This window comes from Phalangium opilio, unplaced genomic scaffold (genome assembly GCF_054372755.1).
Source record: "Phalangium opilio isolate 3A_F unplaced genomic scaffold, DU_Popi_V2 ptg000100l_1, whole genome shotgun sequence".
Taxonomy (NCBI): Eukaryota; Metazoa; Arthropoda; class Arachnida; order Opiliones; family Phalangiidae; genus Phalangium; species Phalangium opilio.
In genome coordinates, this window is record NW_028324203.1 from 3,087,824 (window position 1) to 3,111,479 (window position 23,656).

General features: G+C 31.6%; 2 protein-coding genes across 2 annotated transcripts; both read right to left on the reverse strand.

Moving 5' to 3' along the window:
• Window positions 1–3,925: 3,925 nt before the first annotated feature.
• Window positions 3,926–7,094, reverse strand: LOC149632459 (uncharacterized). The gene has a single exon (XM_089851114.1). It carries the CDS (start codon window positions 7,092–7,094, stop codon window positions 4,383–4,385), a length of 2,712 nt encoding a protein of 903 aa, XP_089707240.1. The 3' UTR covers window positions 3,926–4,382.
• Window positions 7,095–7,134: 40 nt separating this feature from the next.
• Window positions 7,135–9,317, reverse strand: LOC149632460 (uncharacterized). Its single transcript, XM_089851115.1, has one exon. The coding sequence runs from the start codon at window positions 7,917–7,919 to the stop codon at window positions 7,140–7,142; it is 780 nt and encodes a 259-aa protein (XP_089707241.1). The 5' UTR covers window positions 7,920–9,317; the 3' UTR covers window positions 7,135–7,139.
• Between the last annotated feature and the right edge of the window lie 14,339 nt (window positions 9,318–23,656).

Here is a 23,656-nt window from a genome sequence, read left to right on the forward strand (position 1 = left end):
ATTGATTATCAGTATGAAATTTAAGTAATCAGTCCTATTTCTAGCTTAACACTTACGTTTTGAGCTAATTTTAGGTTTACAAGTGGGGACGTAAACCGTCTTCCTACCTTATATCTGGGGACATTTGTGTATAAATTATTAGATTTTGAATTAGTGTCGAAACCTATATGGTTCCATCAGGTATTTAAATTTCATTTTTCACACTCGATAAATTTACAAGTGGGGACCTTCACTGTCATTTCAACAGACAAGTGGGGTCTTTTAAACACACATTTTATAATTTCATGTATATTTTAATTTTATAGTTTAAATATTTTTTATTATTATGAAATTTAGGTAATCGGACCTTTTAAAGGCTTAACACTTAAGTTTTGAGCTGATTTCAGGTTTACAAGTGGGGACCTAAACCGTCTTCCAACCTTATATCTGGGGACATTTGTGTATAAATTATTAGATTTTGAATTAGTGTCGAAGCCTATATGGTTCCATCGAGTATTTCAATATCATTTTTCACACTCGATAAATTTACAAGTGGGGACCTTCACAGTCATTTCAACAGACAAGTGGGGTCTTTTAAACACACATTTTCAAATTTCATGTATTTCATAATTTTATAGTTAAAATATTGATTATCAGAATTAAATTTAAGTAATCAGTCCTATTTCTAGATTAACACTTACGTTTTGAGCTAATTTTAGGTTTACAAGTGGGGACGTAAACCGTCTTCCTACCTTATATCTGGGGACATTTGTGTATAAATTATTAGATTTTGAATTAGTGTCGAAGCCTATATGGTTCCATCAGTTATTTCAAATTCATTTTTCACACTCGATAAACTTACAAGTGGGGACCTTCACTGTCATTTCAATAGACAAGTGGGGTCTTTTAAACACACATTTTATAATTTCATGTATATTTTAATTTTATAGTTTAAATATTTTTTATTATTATGAAATTTAGGTAATCGGACCTTTTAAAGGCTTAACACTTAAGTTTTGAGCTGATTTCAGGTTTACAAGTGGGGACCTAAACCGTCTTCCTACCTTATATCTGGGGACATTTCTGTATAAATTATTAGATTTTGAATTAGTGTCGAAACCTATATGGTTCCATCAGGTATTTAAATTTCATTTTTCACACTCGATAAATTTACAAGTGGGGACCTTCACTGTCATTTCAATAGACAAGTGGGGTCTTTTAAACACACATTTTTAAATTTCATGTATATTATAAATTTGTAGTTAAAATATTGATTATCAGAATGAAATTTAAGTAATCAGTCCTATTTCTAGCTTAACACTTACGTTTTGAGCTAATTTCAGGTTTACAAGTGGGGACCTAAACCGTCTTCCTACCTTATATCTGGGGACATTTGTGTATAAATTATTAGATTTTGAGTTAGTGTAAAAGCCTATATGGTTCCATCAAGTATTTAAATTTCATTTTTCACACTCGATAAATTTACAAGTGGGGACCTTCACTGTCATTTCAATAGACAAGTGGGGTCTTTTAAACACACATTTTCAAATTTCATGTATTTCATAATTTTATAGTTAAAATATTGATTATCAGAATTAAATTTAAGTAATCAGTCCTATTTCTAGATTAACACTTACGTTTTGAGCTGATTTCAGGTTTACAAGTGGGGACCTAAACCGTCTTCCTACCTTATATCTGGGGACATTTCTGTATAAATTATTAGATTTTGAATTAGTGTCGAAACCTATATGGTTCCATCAGGCATTTAAATTTCATTTTTCACACTCGATAAATTTACAAGTGGGGACCTTCACTGTCATTTCAATAGACAAGTGGGGTCTTTTAAACACACATTTTCAAATTTCATGTATATTATAAATTTGTAGTTAAAATATTGATTATCAGAATGAAATTTAAGTAATCAGTCCTATTTCTAGCTTAACACTTACGTTTTGAGCTAATTTTAGGTTTACAAGTAGGGACGTAAACCGTCTTCCTATTTTATATCTGGGGACATTTGTGTATAAATTATTAGATTTTGAATTAGTGTCGAAGCCTATATGGTTCCATCAGTTATTTCAAATTCCTTTTTCACACTCGATAAACTTACAAGTGGGGACCTTCACTGTCATTTCAATAGACAAGTGGGGTCTTTTAAACACACATTTTATAATTTCATGTATATTTTAATTTTATAGTTAAAATATTTTTTATTATTATGAAATTTAGGTAATCGGACCTTTTAAAGGCTTAACACTTAAGTTTTGAGCTGATTTCAGGTTTACAAGTGGGGACCTAAACCGTCTTCCTACCTTATATCTGGGAACATTTCTGTATAAATTATTAGATTTTGAATTAGTGTCGAAACCTATATGGTTCCATCAGGTATTTAAATTTCATTTTTCACACTCGATAAATTTACAAGTGGGGACCTTCACTGTCATTTCAACAGACAAGTGGGGTCTTTTAAATACACATTTTATAATTTCATGTATATTTTAATTTTATAGTTTAAATATGGTTTATTATTATGAAATTTAGGTAATCGGACCTTTTAAAGGCTTAACACTTAAGTTTTGAGCTGATTTCAGGTTTACAAGTGGGGACCTAAACCGTCTTCCAACCTTATATCTGGGGACATTTGTGTATAAATTATTAGATTTTGAATTAGTGTCGAAGCCTATATGGTTCCATCGAGTATTTCAATATCATTTTTCACACTCGATAAATTTACAAGTGGGGACCTTCACAGTCATTTCAACAGACAAGTGGGGTCTTTTAAACACACATTTTCAAATTTCATGTATATTATAAATTTGTAGTTAAAATATTGATTATCAGAATGAAATTTAAGTAATAGGTCCTATTTCTAGCTTAACACTTACGTTTTGAGCTAATTTTAGGTTTACAAGTGGGGACCTAAACCGTCTTCCTACCTTATATCTGGGGACATTTGTGTATAAATTATTTGGTTTTGAATTAGTGTCAAAGCCTATATGGTTCCATCGAGTATTTCAATATCATTTTTCACACTCGATAAATTTACAAGTGGGGACCTTCACAGTCATTTCAACAGACAAGTGGGGGTCTTTTAAACACACATTTTATAATTTCATGTATATCATAATTTTATAGTTAAAATATTGATTATCAGTATGAAATTTAAGTAATCAGTCCTATTTCTAGCTTAACACTTACGTTTTGAGCTAATTTTAGGTTTACAAGTGGGGACGTAAACCGTCTTCCTACCTTATATCTGGGGACATTTGTGTATAAATTATTAGATTTTGAATTAGTGTCGAAACCTATATGGTTCCATCAGGTATTTAAATTTCATTTTTCACACTCGATAAATTTACAAGTGGGGACCTTCACTGTCATTTCAACAGACAAGTGGGGTCTTTTAAACACACATTTTATAATTTCATGTATATTTTAATTTTATAGTTTAAATATTTTTTATTATTATGAAATTTAGGTAATCGGACCTTTTAAAGGCTTAACACTTAAGTTTTGAGCTGATTTCAGGTTTACAAGTGGGGACCTAAACCGTCTTCCAACCTTATATCTGGGGACATTTGTGTATAAATTATTAGATTTTGAATTAGTGTCGAAGCCTATATGGTTCCATCGAGTATTTCAATATCATTTTTCACACTCGATAAATTTACAAGTGGGGACCTTCACAGTCATTTCAACAGACAAGTGGGGTCTTTTAAACACACATTTTCAAATTTCATGTATTTCATAATTTTATAGTTAAAATATTGATTATCAGAATTAAATTTAAGTAATCAGTCCTATTTCTAGATTAACACTTACGTTTTGAGCTGATTTCAGGTTTACAAGTGGGGACCTAAACCGTCTTCCTACCTTATATCTGGGGACATTTCTGTATAAATTATTAGATTTTGAATTAGTGTCGAAACCTATATGGTTTTTTTTTAATAATAATAATAACTTTAATTTATTTGTCCTTTAAAACATAGTGGGATACAATTAGGTGAGGCCAAGTCGCAGAGGCGTCTTTTAGGCCACGTTACTCATATTAACTTAGATGTTAGCCCCTATTAAGTTTTTCTATAGCAATTTAGCAAGAGGTATAAATTTGCTTGTAAATTAGAAAATTTGTTATATTTGTCTATTTAGCCTTAGACGATCTAGTAAAGATTGCTCGATTAGCTACAATAAATTATTTAAAAATTGTCTGATAAGTTACAGTAGATTAGTTTAAAATTTACCTGATTAATTACAACGAGTTAGTTAAAATTACCTGGTCAGTCATAATAAATTAGTTAACAGTTATGTGACCAGTTACAATGAATTAGTTTAGAATTAGTTTAAAAAGTTGCCTTTTCCTAACAAGTTTACAAGTTTCTAATTATGAGATCATATTCAATGGATTAATTACTCATAGCAAACTCTTTTGATAATTTTTTAAATTGATTAAGGCTTAGAGATGCCGGAGGATTTAGGGTATTAAACAATTTTGTTCCGTGGCTAAAAACTGAATTTAGTTTGAGGGACGTACGAGCGGGAGAGACATCTAGAATATGATTGTTCCTAGTAAAATATCGGGACAGTTTACTGTATTCAAATGGGTTGTAAGAATTTCTCGTTAGTGATTTAAATATGAATAGCAAGGAACAGTAGGTTTTTATTTGATAGATGTTTAATATTTTAAAATTTTGAAATAAAGGGAGAGTGTGTTCTCTAAATGGCTTGTTTGCTATAATTCGTATGACCCGTTTTTGAATTATATATATACGTTGGAGGTTGTATTCTGTAGTATTGGTCCAGATAAAAGCACAGTAATGGATTTGCGAGTATACAAGGGAGTAATAGAGTTGTAGTAGTACTTTCTTGTTAAATATTTGTCTACATTTAGATATTAGGTTCACATGGTAGCTTATCTTCCTAGCAATGTTGTTAACATGCTGAGACCAGTTCAATTTTGAATCAAACATAAGTCCTAAATATTTGTAATGCTCTACTTCTTTTAATATAGTAGTGTCAATCTTTATGGTGCAGTTATAGCTACGGGATTTGTTTTTATTTGCGAAGGTCATGTAGACGGTTTTGTTAGTGTTTAATTCTAATGAGTTATCAGTTAACCATTTTTGTATTTTATCTAACTGCCTATTAATTTTAATTTCTAAAGTTGCTAGATTAGGGTCGCCCATAAGGATCGAGGTATCATCGGCGTATAGTGTGGTGGAGTCTAAATCGTCAGTTAGGGTTAGGTCATTAATATATAGATTGAACAGTAATGGTGACAATATAGAGCCTTGTGGGACACCCCTATTGACGATACTAGGACTAGATAGTACGTTATTTAATTTCGTTTGGCTGTATCTCTCTGTTAGATACGATTTTATCCATCCAAGGACGTTTCCTCTTAGCCCTAATAAGTTTAATTTATGTAGTAGTCTCTCATGTGGAATAAAGTCAAATGCTTTTTTCAAATCCAAAAAGACTCCAATCACGTAGTTATTACTATCTAGCCAGTTTAGTATTTTCTTATATACCGATGATAGGGCCGAATCAACACTACACCCCTCCCTAAAGCCGAATTGTTTGTCGGAGAGTAGCTTGTATTTATTACTGAAACTCAGTAGCCTTGAGTAGAAAGCTTTGTCAAATATTTTTGCTAATATAGAAAGAATGGATATTGGTCGATAATTTGTAGGTTCATTTTTATCACCCTTTTTGTAGATAGGAATTATTGTGGATTTTTTTAAGGCGCTGGGATATTTAGCAATGTCGAATGATAGATTAATTAGTTTTTGTAGTGGGCCAATTAAGTATTTGGCACTTAGCTTTATGATTTTGGGAGTAAGCTCATCGAACCCTGGTGCCGAATTATTTTTTAATTTGTCTATTATTTCCGCGATTTCCTTTTTGTCAACCGGTAGTAACGCCATTGAGTTAATAAGGGGGTTAAACCAGTTACCGTCCTTAGGCGGTGGTATGTAGGAGGGGTTGAAAACGTTATTAAAGTCATCAGGGGTAATGTTAGGATTGTCAGGAAGTATCTGTTCTTTTTTGGATTTCCCTAGTAGTTTATTTATTAAGCGCCAAGTGTTTGAGGTGTTAATGTGAAGACCTATTTGTTTTCTATAATAGCTTATTCTGGTGTTCCTAGACTTATTGTTACATCGATTGCGTTGAGTTTTATAGGATTGAATATTAGCTAAAGTCGGGTGGCGTTTCATTTTTGATCTTAATTTATTTTTTACTTTGATTTCATTTTTGAGGTCTTTTGTAATCCAAGAATGGGAGTCACTATCAATTACGTCAATGTAAGGGAACGAGCTATGAAATATGTTAAGAAGAGCATTGGAAAATATTCTGTAGGCTTCATCTATGTCATTAGGGTATAGTAATCCCTCCCAATTGTACAATTCCATGCTTTTACTGAAGGTCTTCAGATTGACTTCAGAATAGTTTCGTATTCTTATTGTGTTCTTTATTATCTTTGGAAATTCGATAGAGATCTCTATTGGATAATGATCTGTGATATCTAAGTCGTCGCGAACGATAGCAGAGAGGGGAAGTGAAGTGTAGCAGTGATCAATGATTGTAGATGATGTATCTGTGACCCTGGTTGGTTGATGAATTTTTTGTAAAAGACCGTAACTGAGGGTAACATCTAAAAGATGCATTATATTGCTATTATTAGACTCGTTGTAATTGATATTAAAATCTCCTATTATTATTTTTTTACTTGAGGGGGGCCCCATATTGCTAATTATTAGCTCTAGGCAATTGAAAAACTCTGCGATCGATCCAAAGGGGCGATAGAGAACACAGATATACGTTTCCACTATCCTAATAGTAAATGCTTCGCAGTCTAAGTTGAAGATACATGCTTTGTGCACAGGTTCGAAGCTAAGGTTATCTGAGACGTAGAAGCCAATACCACCACCTGTTCTATTTGACCGACCCATACCAGCATAAGTGTAATTGGGATAATAGTCATTGTTAGTATCACAGAACCAAGTCTCAGTCAGTGCATAAATATCAATAGGAACTGTACGGAGGGACATAGTACTAAAAAGGTGAGGGAAGTTGGCGCTAGCGCTACGTATATTAGATAGTATTAAATTTAACATTTTAGGGATAATTTATAGAGATTTATTAGAATATTCTGAGTTAAATTAGTGGTCCGTTTGTACAATTTTTTGTGTTTCAAAATCAAATTTAAAGAATTTCCCATTTATTGTTATTACATTAGTTGAGATATATTTGTACTTAGCGTTACCTTGGGACTTAGCGTATTGTCTTAATTGATATCTGGCATGCAATTGACTTTGAGTATAGTCGTGTTCAATAAAGATTGACGTTCCTCTAAGTTTCATATTATTTTTAAGTAGGTTTAGTTTCTGATCATATGTATCCGCGCGAAATAGTACTCCTCTAGTTCTCCCTTGCGTAAATCCTCCCAATCTTTGAACTTGACTAGGGTTAACTGTCACATTATATCCCAATTTATTTGCAAATAAGTCTTCCACAGCGGTAGCCAAGCCATTACGAGATTCCGTTTCATTATCGGGTAATCCTCTTATCATCAGATTGTTTCGTCTTAAGCTTATTTCTAAATTCTCAATTTTTAGTCTATTTTTTTCCGACGCGTCCCTCGCTCGCTTATCCACATTAGTCAGTTCCTCCTCAATATCATCAACTCTTGATTGGAGGGGGGCAATTTCTTCTATACTTGCTTGCATTAACGTTAGCTTAGCTTCAATATTGGATTGTTTTACATCAATGGCCTCAACTTTGTTTTTAGTATCAGTGAGGTTCTTATTCATATCATCTATTTTCCGCGAGAGCCGTTTTAGCTCATTTAAAATTGGGTTAGGATTATCGGCTTCGCTATCAGAATCTACCAATTGGTCTGAAGTAGAGTTATTTTTGTCACGTCTAGTATTAACAGGCATGTTTCAATGTCGCTTATGATTAATAGAACTAATAGGGCAAGGGTCAAATTTATGAATTAATATACAAAACTTAGTAGCTAAAGAACATATTAACAGACATGTTTCAATGTCGCTTATGATTAATAGAACTAACAGGGCAAAGGGTCAAATTTATGAATTACTATACAAAAACTTAGTAGCTAAAGAACATATTAGCAGAGAACAAGAAAAAGGGGTCAAAAGTAAAAGTGAAACGCTCGCGGATCACGCAGTTTTTGGGGATTTTAGATTATTGAAATTTAATGTATATTTACCTAAATCCAAAATTAAGGAGAATTAGAATTTTTGCATCCAAGTGTTTCCTACGGGATCAGCGAGCGTTATGACGTTTGACGTTATTGTTGTAGTAGAGATCGTCTTCAGTAGATTAGATAAGACTGGTTTTTTACGGTCGGAGAAGTTCTAGCGCAGTAGACGGCGAATTTTCCGGAATTTTTTTTTTTTAGGCTGCTGCGTTTGTTGAATAGAGTCCTCGTCACCAATTATATTTTATTTGGTTCCTCTGTGCAGTCTATCATAAAGGTGAGATAGTCCAGATTTCCACGGGATCCGCAGATGCAGTATCAGTTGTTGAAGGTTTCTACGATCTTGAATTTAATCAACCAGTAATTCTAAATCCAAAATTAAGGAGAATTAGAATTTTTGCATCCAAGTGTTTCCTACGGGATCAGCGAGCGTTATGACGTTTGACGTTATTGTTGTAGTAGAGATCGTCTTCAGTAGATTAGATAAGACTGGTTTTTTACGGTCGGAGAAGTTCTAGCGCAGTAGACGGCGAATTTTCCGGAATTTTTTTTTTAGGCTGCTGCGTTTGTTGAATAGAGTCCTCGTCACCAATTATATTTTATTTGGTTCCTCTGTGCAGTCTATCATAAAGGTGAGATAGTCCAGATTTCCACGGGATCCGCAGATGCAGTATCAGTTGTTGAAGGTTTCTACGATCTTGAATTTAATCAACCAGTAATTCTAAATCCAAAATTAAGGAGAATTAGAATTTTTGCATCCAAGTGTTTCCTACGGGATCAGCGAGCGTTATGACGTTTGACGTTATTGTTGTAGTAGAGATCGTCTTCAGTAGATTAGATAAGACTGGTTTTTTACGGTCGGAGAAGTTCTAGCGCAGTAGACGGCGAATTTTCCGGAATTTTTTTTTTTTAGGCTGCTGCGTTTGTTGAATAGAGTCCTCGTCACCAATTATATTTTATTTGGTTCCTCTGTGCAGTCTATCATAAAGGTGAGATAGTCCAGATTTCCACGGGATCCGCAGATGCAGTATCAGTTGTTGAAGGTTTCTACGATCTTGAATTTAATCAACCAGTAATTCTAAATCCAAAATTAAGGAGAATTAGAATTTTTGCATCCAAGTGTTTCCTACGGGATCAGCGAGCGTTCCATCAGGTATTTAAATTTCATTTTTCACACTCGATAAATTTACAAGTGGGGACCTTCACTGTCATTTCAATAGACAAGTGGGGTCTTTTAAACACACATTTTCAAATTTCATGTATATTATAAATTTGTAGTTAAAATATTGATTATCAGAATGAAATTTAAGTAATCAGTCCTATTTCTAGCTTAACACTTACGTTTTGAGCTAATTTTAGGTTTACAAGTAGGGACGTAAACCGTCTTCCTATTTTATATCTGGGGACATTTGTGTATAAATTATTAGATTTTGAATTAGTGTCGAAGCCTATATGGTTCCATCAGTTATTTCAAATTCCTTTTTCACACTCGATAAACTTACAAGTGGGGACCTTCACTGTCATTTCAATAGACAAGTGGGGTCTTTTAAACACACATTTTATAATTTCATGTATATTTTAATTTTATAGTTAAAATATTTTTTATTATTATGAAATTTAGGTAATCGGACCTTTTAAAGGCTTAACACTTAAGTTTTGAGCTGATTTCAGGTTTACAAGTGGGGACCTAAACCGTCTTCCTACCTTATATCTGGGAACATTTCTGTATAAATTATTAGATTTTGAATTAGTGTCGAAACCTATATGGTTCCATCAGGTATTTAAATTTCATTTTTCACACTCGATAAATTTACAAGTGGGGACCTTCACTGTCATTTCAACAGACAAGTGGGGTCTTTTAAATACACATTTTATAATTTCATGTATATTTTAATTTTATAGTTTAAATATGGTTTATTATTATGAAATTTAGGTAATCGGACCTTTTAAAGGCTTAACACTTAAGTTTTGAGCTGATTTCAGGTTTACAAGTGGGGACCTAAACCGTCTTCCAACCTTATATCTGGGGACATTTGTGTATAAATTATTAGATTTTGAATTAGTGTCGAAGCCTATATGGTTCCATCGAGTATTTCAATATCATTTTTCACACTCGATAAATTTACAAGTGGGGACCTTCACAGTCATTTCAACAGACAAGTGGGGTCTTTTAAACACACATTTTCAAATTTCATGTATTTCATAATTTTATAGTTAAAATATTGATTATCAGAATTAAATTTAAGTAATCAGTGCTATTTCTAGCTTAACACTTACGTTTTGAGCTAATTTTAGGTTTACAAGTGGGGACGTAAACCGTCTTCCTACCTTATATCTGGGGACATTTGTGTATAAATTATTAGATTTTGAATTAGTGTCGAAGCCTATATGGTTCCATCAGTTATTTCAAATTCATTTTTCACACTCGATAAACTTACAAGTGGGGACCTTCACTGTCATTTCAATAGACAAGTGGGGTCTTTTAAACACACATTTTATAATTTCATGTATATTTTAATTTTATAGTTTAAATATTTTTTATTATTATGAAATTTAGGTAATCGGACCTTTTAAAGGCTTAACACTTAAGTTTTGAGCTGATTTCAGGTTTACAAGTGGGGACCTAAACCGTCTTCCTACCTTATATCTGGGGACATTTCTGTATAAATTATTAGATTTTGAATTAGTGTCGAAACCTATATGGTTCCATCAGGTATTTAAATTTCATTTTTCACACTCGATAAATTTACAAGTGGGGACCTTCACTGTCATTTCTTCAGACAGGTGGGGTCTTTTAAACACACATTTTATAATTTCATGTATATTTTAATTTTATAGTTTAAATATTTTTTATTATTATGAAATTTAGGTAATCGGACCTTTTAAAGGCTTAACACTTAAGTTTTGAGCTGATTTCAGGTTTACAAGTGGGGACCTAAACCGTCTTCCAACCTTATATCTGGAGACATTTGTGTATAAATTATTAGATTTTGAATTAGTGTCGAAGCCTATATGGTTCCATCGAGTATTTCAATATCATTTTTCACACTCGATAAATTTACAAGTGGGGACCTTCACAGTCATTTCAACAGACAAGTGGGGTCTTTTAAACACACATTTTCAAATTTCATGTATTTCATAATTTTATAGTTAAAATATTGATTATCAGAATTAAATTTAAGTAATCAGTCCTATTTCTAGCTTAACACTTACGTTTTGAGCTAATTTTAGGTTTACAAGTGGGGACGTAAACCGTCTTCCTACCTTATATCTGGGGACATTTGTGTATAAATTATTAGATTTTGAATTAGTGTCGAAGCCTATATGGTTCCATCAGTTATTTCAAATTCATTTTTCACACTCGATAAACTTACAAGTGGGGACCTTCACTGTCATTTCAATAGACAAGTGGGGTCTTTTAAACACACATTTTATAATTTCATGTATATTTTAATTTTATAGTTTAAATATTTTTTATTATTATGAAATTTAGGTAATCGGACCTTTTAAAGGCTTAACACTTAAGTTTTGAGCTGATTTCAGGTTTACAAGTGGGGACCTAAACCGTCTTCCTACCTTATATCTGGGGACATTTCTGTATAAATTATTAGATTTTGAATTAGTGTCGAAACCTATATGGTTCCATCAGGTATTTAAATTTCATTTTTCACACTCGATAAATTTACAAGTGGGGACCTTCACTGTCATTTCTTCAGACAGGTGGGGTCTTTTAAACACACATTTTATAATTTCATGTATATTTTAATTTTATAGTTTAAATATTTTTTATTATTATGAAATTTAGGTAATCGGACCTTTTAAAGGCTTAACACTTAAGTTTTGAGCTGATTTCAGGTTTACAAGTGGGGACCTAAACCGTCTTCCAACCTTATATCTGGAGACATTTGTGTATAAATTATTAGATTTTGAATTAGTGTCGAAGCCTATATGGTTCCATCGAGTATTTCAATATCATTTTTCACACTCGATAAATTTACAAGTGGGGACCTTCACAGTCATTTCAACAGACAAGTGGGGTCTTTTAAACACACATTTTCAAATTTAATGTATTTCATAATTTTATAGTTAAAATATTGATTATCAGAATTAAATTTAAGTAATCAGTCCTATTTCTAGCTTAACACTTACGTTTTGAGCTAATTTTAGGTTTACAAGTGGGGACGTAAACCGTCTTCCTACCTTATATCTGGGGACATTTGTGTATAAATTATTAGATTTTGAATTAGTGTCGAAGCCTTTATGGTTCCATCAGTTATTTCAAATTCATTTTTCACACTCGATAAACTTACAAGTGGGGACCTTCACTGTCATTTCAATAGACAAGTGGGGTCTTTTAAACACACATTTTATAATTTCATGTATATTTTAATTTTATAGTTTAAATATTTTTTATTATTATGAAATTTAGGTAATCGGACCTTTTAAAGGCTTAACACTTAAGTTATGAGCTGATTTCAGGTTTACAAGTGGGGACCTAAACCGTCTTCCTACCTTATATCTGGGGACATTTCTGTATAAATTATTAGATTTTGAATTAGTGTCGAAACCTATATGGTTCCATCAGGTATTTAAATTTCATTTTTCACACTCGATAAATTTACAAGTGGGGACCTTCACTGTCATTTCTTCAGACAGGTGGGGTCTTTTAAACACACATTTTATAATTTCATGTATATTTTAATTTTATAGTTTAAATATTTTTTATTATTATGAAATTTAGGTAATCGGACCTTTTAAAGGCTTAACACTTAAGTTTTGAGCTGATTTCAGGTTTACAAGTGGGGACCTAAACCGTCTTCCAACCTTATATCTGGAGACATTTGTGTATAAATTATTAGATTTTGAATTAGTGTCGAAGCCTATATGGTTCCATCGAGTATTTCAATATCATTTTTCACACTCGATAAATTTACAAGTGGGGACCTTCACAGTCATTTCAACAGACAAGTGGGGTCTTTTAAACACACATTTTCAAATTTCATGTATTTCATAATTTTATAGATAAAATATTGATTATCAGAATTAAATTTAAGTAATCAGTCCTATTTCTAGCTTAACACTTACGTTTTGAGCTAATTTTAGGTTTACAAGTGGGGACGTAAACCGTCTTCCTACCTTATATCTGGGGACATTTGTGTATAAATTATTAGATTTTGAATTAGTGTCGAAGCCTATATGGTTCCATCAGTTATTTCAAATTCATTTTTCACACTCGATAAACTTACAAGTGGGGACCTTCACTGTCATTTCAATAGACAAGTGGGGTCTTTTAAACACACATTTTATAATTTCATGTATATTTTAATTTTATAGTTTAAATATTTTTTATTATTATGAAATTTAGGTAATCGGACCTTTTAAAGGCTTAACACTTAAGTTTTGAGCTGATTTCAGGTTTACAAGTGGGGACCTAAACCGTCTTCCTACCTTATATCTGGGGACATTTGTGTATAAATTATTAGATTTTGAATTAGTGTCGAAGCCTATATGGTTCCATCGAGTATTTCAATATCATTTTTCACACTCGATAAATTTACAAGTGGGGACCTTCACTGTCATTTCAATAGACAAGTGGGGTCTTTTAAACACACATTTTCAAATTTCATGTATATTATAAATTTGTAGTTAAAATATTGATTATCAGAATGAAATTTAAGTAATCAGTCCTATTTCTAGCTTAACACTTACGTTTTGAGCTAATTTTAGGTTTACAAGTAGGGACGTAAACCGTCTTCCTATTTTATATCTGGGGACATTTGTGTATAAATTATTAGATTTTGAATTAGTGTCGAAGCCTATATGGTTCCATCAGTTATTTCAAATTCCTTTTTCACACTCGATAAACATACAAGTGGGGACCTTCACTGTCATTTCAATAGACAAGTGGGGTCTTTTAAACACACATTTTATAATTTCATGTATATTTTAATTTTATAGTTTAAATATTTTTTATTATTATGAAATTTAGGTAATCGGACCTTTTAAAGGCTTAACACTTAAGTTTTGAGCTGATTTCAGGTTTACAAGTGGGGACCTAAACCGTCTTCCAACCTTATATCTGGGGACATTTGTGTATAAATTATTAGATTTTGAATTAGTGTCGAAGCCTATATGGTTCCATCGAGTATTTCAATATCATTTTTCACACTCGAGAAATTTACAAGTGGGGACCTTCACAGTCATTTCAACAGACAAGTGGGGTCTTTTAAGCACACATTTTCAAATTTCATGTATTTCATAATTTTATAGTTAAAATATTGATTATCAGAATTAAATTTAAGTAATCAGTCCTATTTCAAGCTTAACACTTACGTTTTGAGCTAATTTTAGGTTTACAAGTGGGGACGTAAACCGTCTTCCTACCTTATATCTGGGGACATTTGTGTATAAATTATTAGATTTTGAATTAGTGTCGAAGCCTATATGGTTCCATCAGTTATTTCAAATTCATTTTTCACACTCGATAAACTTACAAGTGGGGACCTTCACTGTCATTTCAATAGACAAGTGGGGTCTTTTAAACACACATTTTATAATTTCATGTATATTTTAATTTTATAGTTTAAATATTTTTTATTATTATGAAATTTAGGTAATCGGACCTTTTAAAGGCTTAACACTTAAGTTTTGAGCTGATTTCACGTTTACAAGTGGGGACCTAAACCGTCTTCCTACCTTATATCTGGGGACATTTCTGTATAAATTATTAGATTTTGAATTAGTGTCGAAACCTATATGGTTCCATCAGGTATTTAAATTTCATTTTTCACACTCGATAAATTTACAAGTGGGGACCTTCACTGTCATTTCAATAGACAAGTGGGGTCTTTTAAACACAAATTTTCAAATTTCATGTATATTATAAATTTGTAGTTAAAATATTGATTATCAGAATGAAATTTAAGTAATCAGTCCTATTTCTAGCTTAACACTTACGTTTTGAGCTAATTTTAGGTTTACAAGTAGGGACGTAAACCGTCTTCCTACCTTATATCTGGGGACATTTGTGTATAAATTATTAGATTTTGAATTAGTGTCGAAGCCTATATGGTTCCATCAGTTATTTCAAATTCCTTTTTCACACTCGATAAACTTACAAGTGGGGACCTTCACTGTCATTTCAATAGACAAGTGGGGTCTTTTAAACACACATTTTATAATTTCATGTATATTTTAATTTTATAGTTTAAATAATTTTTATTATTATGAAATTTAGGTAATCGAACCTTTTAAAGGCTTAACACTTAAGTTTTGAGCTGATTTCAGGTTTACAAGTGGGGACCTAAACCGTCTTCCTACCTTATATCTGGGGACATTTGTGTATAAATTATTAGATTTTGAATTAGTGTCGAAGCCTATATGGTTCCATCGAGTATTTCAATATCATTTTTCACACTCGATAAATTTACAAGTTTGGACCTTCACAGTCATTTCAACAGACAAGTGGGGTCTTTTAAACACACATTTTCAAATTTCATGTATTTCATAATTTTATAGTTAAAATATTGATTATCAGAATTAAATTTAAGTAATCAGTCCTATTTCTAGCTTAACACTTACGTTTTGAGCTAATTTTAGGTTTACAAGTGGGGACGTAAACCGTCTTCCTACCTTATATCTGGGGACATTTGTGTATAAATTAATAGATTTTGAATTAGTGTCGAAGCCTATATGGTTCCATCAGTTATTTCAAATTCATTTTTCACACTCGATAAACTTACAAGTGGGGACCTTCACTGTCATTTCAATAGACAAGTGGGGTCTTTTAAACACACATTTTATAATTTCATGTATATTTTAATTTTATAGTTTAAATATTTTTTATTATTATGAAATTTAGGTAATCGGACCTTTTAAAGGCTTAACACGTAAGTTTTGAGCTGATTTCAGGTTTACAAGTGGGGACCTAAACCGTCTTCCTACCTTATATCTGGGGACATTTCTGTATAAATTATTAGATTTTGAATTAGTGTCGAAACCTATATGGTTCCATCAGGTATTTAAATTTCATTTTTCACACTCGATAAATTTACAAGTGGGGACCTTCACTGTCATTTCAATAGACAAGTGGGGTCTTTTAAACACACATTTTCAAATTTCATGTATATTATAAATTTGTAGTTAAAATATTGATTATCAGAATGAAATTTAAGTAATCAGTCCTATTTCTAGCTTAACACTTACGTTTTGAGCTAATTTTAGGTTTACAAGTGGGGACGTAAACCGTCTTCCTACCTTATATCTGGGGACCTTTGTGTATAAATTATTAGATTTTGAGTTTGTGTAAAAGCCTATATGGTTCCATCAAGTATTTCAATTTCATTTTTCACACTCGATAAATTTACAAGTGGGGACCTTCCCAGTCCATTCAACAGACAAGTGGGGTCTTTTAAACACACATTTTCAAATTTCATGTATATTATAATTTTATAGTTAAAATATTGATTATCAGAATGAAATTTAAGTAATAGGTCCTATTTCTAGCTTAACACTTACGTTTTGAGCTAATTTTAGGTTTACAAGTGGGGACGTAAACCGTCTTCCAACCTTATATCTGGGGACATTTGTGTATAAATTATTAGATTTTGAATTAGTGTCGAAGCCTATATGGTTCCATCGAGTATTTCAATATCATTTTTCACACTCGATAAATTTACAAGTGGGGACCTTCACTGTCATTTCAATAGACAAGTGGGGTCTTTAAAACACACATTTTCAAATTTCATGTATATTATAAATTTGTAGTTAAAATATTGATTATCAGAATGAAATTTAAGTAATCAGTCCTATTTCTAGCTTAACACTTACGTTTTGAGCTAATTTTAGGTTTACAAGTAGGGACGTAAACCGTCTTCCTATTTTATATCTGGGGACATTTGTGTATAAATTATTAGATTTTGAATTAGTGTCGAAGCCTATATGGTTCCATCAGTTATTTCAAATTCCTTTTTCACACTCGATAAACATACAAGTGGGGACCTTCACTGTCATTTCAATAGACAAGTGGGGTCTTTTAAACACACATTTTATAATTTCATGTATATTTTAATTTTATAGTTTAAATAATTTTTATTATTATGAAATTTAGGTAATCGAACCTTTTAAAGGCTTAACACTTAAGTTTTGAGCTGATTTCAGGTTTACAAGTGGGGACCTAAACCGTCTTCCTACCTTATATCTGGGGACATTTCTGTATAAATTATTAGATTTTGAATTAGTGTCGAAACCTATATGGTTCCATCAGGTATTTAAATTTCATTTTTCACACTCGATAAATTTACAAGTGGGGACCTTCACTGTCATTTCTTCAGACAGGTGGGGTCTTTTAAACACACATTTTATAATTTCATGTATATTTTAATTTTATAGTTTAAATATTTTTTATTATTATGAAATTTAGGTAATCAGACCTTTTAAAGGCTTAACACTTAAGTTTTGAGCTGATTTCAGGTTTACATGTGGGGACCTAAACCGTCTTCCAACCTTATATCCGGGGACATTTGTGTATAAATTATTAGATTTTGAATTAGTGTCGAAGCCTATATGGTTCCATCGAGTATTTCAATATCATTTTTCACACTCGATAAATTTACAAGTGGGGACCTTCACAGTCATTTCAACAGACAAGTGGGGTCTTTTAAACACACATTTTCAAATTTCATGTATTTCATAATTTTATAGTTAAAATATTGATTATCAGAATTAAATTTAAGTAATCAGTCCTATTTCTAGCTTAACACTTACGTTTTGAGCTAATTTTAGGTTTACAAGTGGGGACGTAAACCGTCTTCCTACCTTATATCTGGGGACATTTGTGTATAAATTATTAGATTTTGAATTAGTGTCGAAGCCTATATGGTTCCATCAGTTATTTAAATTTCATTTTTCACACTCGATAAATTTACAAGTGGGGACCTTCACTGTCATTTCTTCAGACAGGTGGGGTCTTTTAAACACACATTTTATAATTTCATGTATATTTTAATTTTATAGTTTAAATATTTTTTATTATTATGAAATTTAGGTAATCAGACCTTTTAAAGGCTTAACACTTAAGTTTTGAGCTGATTTCAGGTTTACATGTGGGGACCTAAACCGTCTTCCAACCTTATATCTGGGGACATTTGTGTATAAATTATTAGATTTTGAATTAGTGTCGAAGCCTATATGGTTCCATCGAGTATTTCAATATCATTTTTCACACTCGATAAATTTACAAGTGGGGACGTTCACAGTCATTTCAACAGACAAGTGGGGTCTTTTAAACACACATTTTCAAATTTCATGTATTTCATAATTTTATAGTTAAAATATTGATTATCAGAATTAAATTTAAGTAATCAGTCCTATTTCTAGCTTAACACTTACGTTTTGAGCTAATTTTAGGTTTACAAGTGGGGACGTAAACCGTCTTCCTACCTTATATCTGGGGACATTTGTGTATAAATTATTAGATATTGAATTAGTGTCGAAGCCTATATGGTTCCATCAGTTATTTCAAATTCATTTTTCACACTCGATAAACTTACAAGTGGGGACCTTCACTGTCATTTCAATAGACAAGTGGGGTCTTTTAAACACACATTTTATAATTTCATGTATATTTTAATTTTATAGTTTAAATATTTTTTATTATTATGAAATTTAGGTAATCGGACCTTTTAAAGGCTTAACACGTAAGTTTTGAGCTGATTTCAGGTTTACAAGTGGGGACCTAAACCGTCTTCCTACCTTATATCTGGGGACATTTCTGTATAAATTATTAGATTTTGAATTAGTGTCGAAACCTATATGGTTCCATCAGGTATTTAAATTTCATTTTTCACACTCGATAAATTTACAAGTGGGGACCTTCACTGTCATTTCAATAGACAAGTGGGGTCTTTTAAACACATTTTCAAATTTCATGTATATTATAAATTTGTAGTTAAAATATTGTTTATCAGAATGAAATTTAAGTAATCAGTCCTATTTCTAGCTTAACACTTACGTTTTGAGCTAATTTTAGGTTTACAAGTGGGGACGTAAACCGTCTTCCTACCTTATATCTGGGGACCTTTGTGTATAAATTATTAGATTTTGAGTTTGTGTAAAAGCCTATATGGTTCCATCAAGTATTTCAATTTCATTTTTCACACTCGATAAATTTACAAGTGGGGACCTTCCCAGTCCATTCAACAGACAAGTGGGGTCTTTTAAACACACATTTTCAAATTTCATGTATATTATAATTTTATAGTTAAAATATTGATTATCAGAATGAAATTTAAGTAATAGGTCCTATTTCTAGCTTAACACTTACGTTTTGAGCTGATTTCAGGTTTACAAGTGGGGACCTAAACCGTCTTCCTACCTTATATCTGGGGACATTTGTGTATAAATTATTAGGTTTTGAAACAGTGTCAAAGCCTATATGGTTCCATCGAGTATTTCATACTATTTTTCACACTCGATAAATTTACAAGTGGGGACCTTCACAGTCATTTCAACAGACAAGTGGGGTCTTTTAAACACACATTTTCAAATTTCATGTATATTATAATTTTATAGTTAAAATATTGGTTATCAGAATGAAATTTATGTAATCAGTCCTATTTCTAGCTTAACACTTAAGTTTTGAGCTGATTTCAGGTTTACAAGTGGGGACCTAAACCGTCTTCCTACCTTATATCTGGGGACATTTCTGTATAAATTATTAGATTTTGAATTAGTGTCGAAACCTATATGGTTCCATCAGGTATTTCAATTTCATTTTTCACACTCGATAAATTTACAAGTGGGGACCTTCACTGTCATTTCAACAGACAAGTGGGGTCTTTTAAACACACATTTTATAATTTCATGTATATTTTAATTTTATAGTTTAAATATTGTTTATTATTATGAAATTTAGGTAATCGGACCTTTTAAAGGCTTAACACTTAAGTTTTGAGCTGATTTCAGGTTTACAAGTGGGGACCTAAACCGTCTTCCAACCTTATATCTGGGGACATTTGTGTATAAATTATTAGATTTTGAATTAGTGTCGAAGCCTATATGGTTCCATCAAGTATTTAAATTTCATTTTTCACACTCAATAAATTTACAAGTGGGGACCTTCACAGTCATTTCAAAAGACAAGTGGGGTCTTTTAAACAAACATTTTCAAATTTCATGTATATTATAAATTTGTAGTTAAAATATTGATAATAAGAATGAAATTTAAGTAATCAGTCCTATTTTTTAGCTTAACACTTACGTTTTGAGCTAATTTCAGGTTTACAAGTGGGGACCTAAACCGTCTTCCTACCTTATATCTGGGGACATTTGTGTATAAATTATTAGGTTTTGAATTAGTGTCAAAGCCTATATGGTTCCATCGAGTATTTCAATATCATATTTCACACTCGATAAATTTACAAGTGGGGACCTTCCCAGTCCATTCAACAGACAAGTGGGGTCTTTTAAACACACATTTTCAAATTTCATGTATATTATAATTTTATAGTTAAAATATTGATTATCAGAATGAAATTTAAGTAATCAGTCCTATTTCTAGCTTAACACTTAAGTTTTGAGCTGATTTCAGGTTTACAAGTGGGGACCTAAACCGTCTTCCTACCTTATATCTGGGGACATTTCTGTATAAATTATTAGATTTTGAATTAGTGTCGAAGCCTATATGGTTCCATCAAGTATTTAAATTTCATTTTTCACACTCAATAAATTTACAAGTGGGGACCTTCACAGTCATTTCAAAAGACAAGTGGGGTCTTTTAAACAAACATTTTCAAATTTCATGTATATTATAAATTTGTAGTTAAAATATTGATAATAAGAATGAAATTTAAGTAATCAGTCCTATTTTTTAGCTTAACACTTACGTTTTGAGCTAATTTCAGGTTTACAAGTGGGGACCTAAACCGTCTTCCTACCTTATATCTGGGGACATTTGTGTATAAATTATTAGGTTTTGAATTAGTGTCAAAGCCTATATGGTTCCATCGAGTATTTCAATATCATATTTCACACTCGATAAATTTACAAGTGGGGACCTTCCCAGTCCATTCAACAGACAAGTGGGGTCTTTTAAACACACATTTTCAAATTTCATGTATATTATAATTTTATAGTTAAAATATTGATTATCAGAATGAAATTTAAGTAATCAGTCCTATTTCTAGCTTAACACTTAAGTTTTGAGCTGATTTCAGGTTTACAAGTGGGGACCTAAACCGTCTTCCTACCTTATATCTGGGGACATTTCTGTATAAATTATTAGATTTTGAATTAGTGTCGAAACCTATATGGTTCCATCAAGTATTTCAATTTCATTTTTCACACTCGATAAATTTACAAGTGGGGACCTTCACAGTCATTTCAACAGACAAGTGGGGTCTTTTAAACAAACATTTTCAAATTTCATGTATATTATAAATTTGTAGTTAAAATATTGATAATAAGAATGAAATTTAAGTAATCAGTCCTATTTTTTAGCTTAACACTTAAGTTTTGAGCTGATTTCAGGTTTACAAGTGGGACATAAACCGTCTTCCTACCTTATATCTGGGGACATTTCTGTATAAATTATTAGATTTTGAATTAGTGTCGAAACCTATATGGTTCCATCAGGTATTTAAATTTCATTTTTCACACTCGATAAATTTACAAGTGGGGACCTTCACTGTCATTTCAACAGACAAGTGGGGTCTTTTAAATACACATTTTATAATTTCATGTATATTTTAATTTTATAGTTTAAATATTGTTTATTATTATGAAATTTAGGTAATCGGACCTTTTAAAGGCTTAACACTTAAGTTTTGAGCTGATTTCAGGTTTACAAGTGGGGACCTAAACCGTCTTCCAACCTTATATCTGGGGACATTTCTGTATAGATTATTAGATTTTGAATTAGTGTCTAAACCTATATGGTTCCATCAGGTATTTAAATTTCATTTTTCACACTCGATAAATTTACAAGTGGGGACCTTCACTGTCATTTCTTCAGACAGGTGGGGTCTTTTAAACACACATTTTATAATTTCATGTATATTTTAATTTTATAGTTTAAATATTGTTTATTATTATGAAATTTAGGTAATCGGACGTTTTAAAGGCTTAACACTTCAGTTTTGAGCTGATTTCAGGTTTACAAGTGGGGACCTAAACCGTCTTCCTACCTTATATCTGGGGACATTTGTGTATAAATTATTAGGTTTTGAATTAGTTTCAAAGCCTATATGGTTCCATCGAGTATTTCAATATCATTTTTCACACTCGATAAATTTACAAGCGGGGACCTTCACAGTCATTTCAACAGACAAGTGGGGTCTTTTAAACACACATTTTCAAATTTCATGTATTTCATAATTTTATAGTTAAAATATTGATTATCAGAATTAAATTTAAGTAATCAGTCCTATTTCTAGCTTAACACTTACGTTTTGAGCTAATTTTAGGTTTACAAGTGGGGACCTAAACCGTCTTCCAACCTTATATCTGGGGACATTTGTGTATAAATTATTAGATTTTGAATTAGTGTCGAAGCCTATATGGTTCCATCAGTTATTTCAAATTCCTTTTTCACACTCGATAAACTTACAAGTGGGGACCTTCACAAACATTTCAACAGACAAGTGGGGTCTTTTAAACACACATTTTCAAATTTCATGTATTTCATAATTTTATAGTTAAAATATTGATTATCAGAATTAAATTTAAGTAATCAGTCCTATTTCTAGCTTAACACTTACGTTTTGAGCTAATTTCAGGTTTACAAGTGGGGACCTAAACCGTCTTCCTACCTTATATCTGGGGACATTTGTGTATAAATTATTAGATTTTGAATTAGTGTAAAAGCCTATATGGTTCCATCAAGTATTTCAATTTCATTTTTCACACTCGATAAATTTACAAGTGGGGACCTTCACAGTCATTTCAACAGACAAGTGGGGTCTTTTAAACAAACATTTTCAAATTTCATGTATATTATAAATTTGTAGTTAAAATATTGATAATAAGAATGAAATTTAAGTAATCAGTCCTATTTTTTAGCTTAACACTTACGTTTTGAGCTAATTTCAGGTTTACAAGTGGGGACCTAAACCGTCTTCCTACCTTATATCTGGGGACATTTCTGTATAAATTATTAGATTTTGAATTAGTGTCGAAACCTATATGGTTCCATCAGGTATTTAAATTTCATTTTTCACACTCGATAAATTTACAAGTGGGGACCTTCACTGTCATTTCTTCAGACAGGTGGGGTCTTTTAAACACACATTTTATAATTTCATGTATATTTTAATTTTATAGTTTAAATATTTTTTATTATTATGAAATTTAGGTAATCGGACCTTTTAAAGGCTTAACACTTAAGTTTTGAGCTGATTTCAGGTTTACAAGTGGGGACCTAAACCGTCTTCCAACCTTATATCTGGGGACATTTGT

Coding starts and splice junctions, on each gene's coding strand:
- LOC149632459 (XM_089851114.1), bottom strand. CDS start 7,094: ATGTTAAATTTAATACTATCTAATATACGTAGCGCTAGCGCCAACTTC.
- LOC149632460 (XM_089851115.1), bottom strand. CDS start 7,919: ATGCCTGTTAATACTAGACGTGACAAAAATAACTCTACTTCAGACCAA.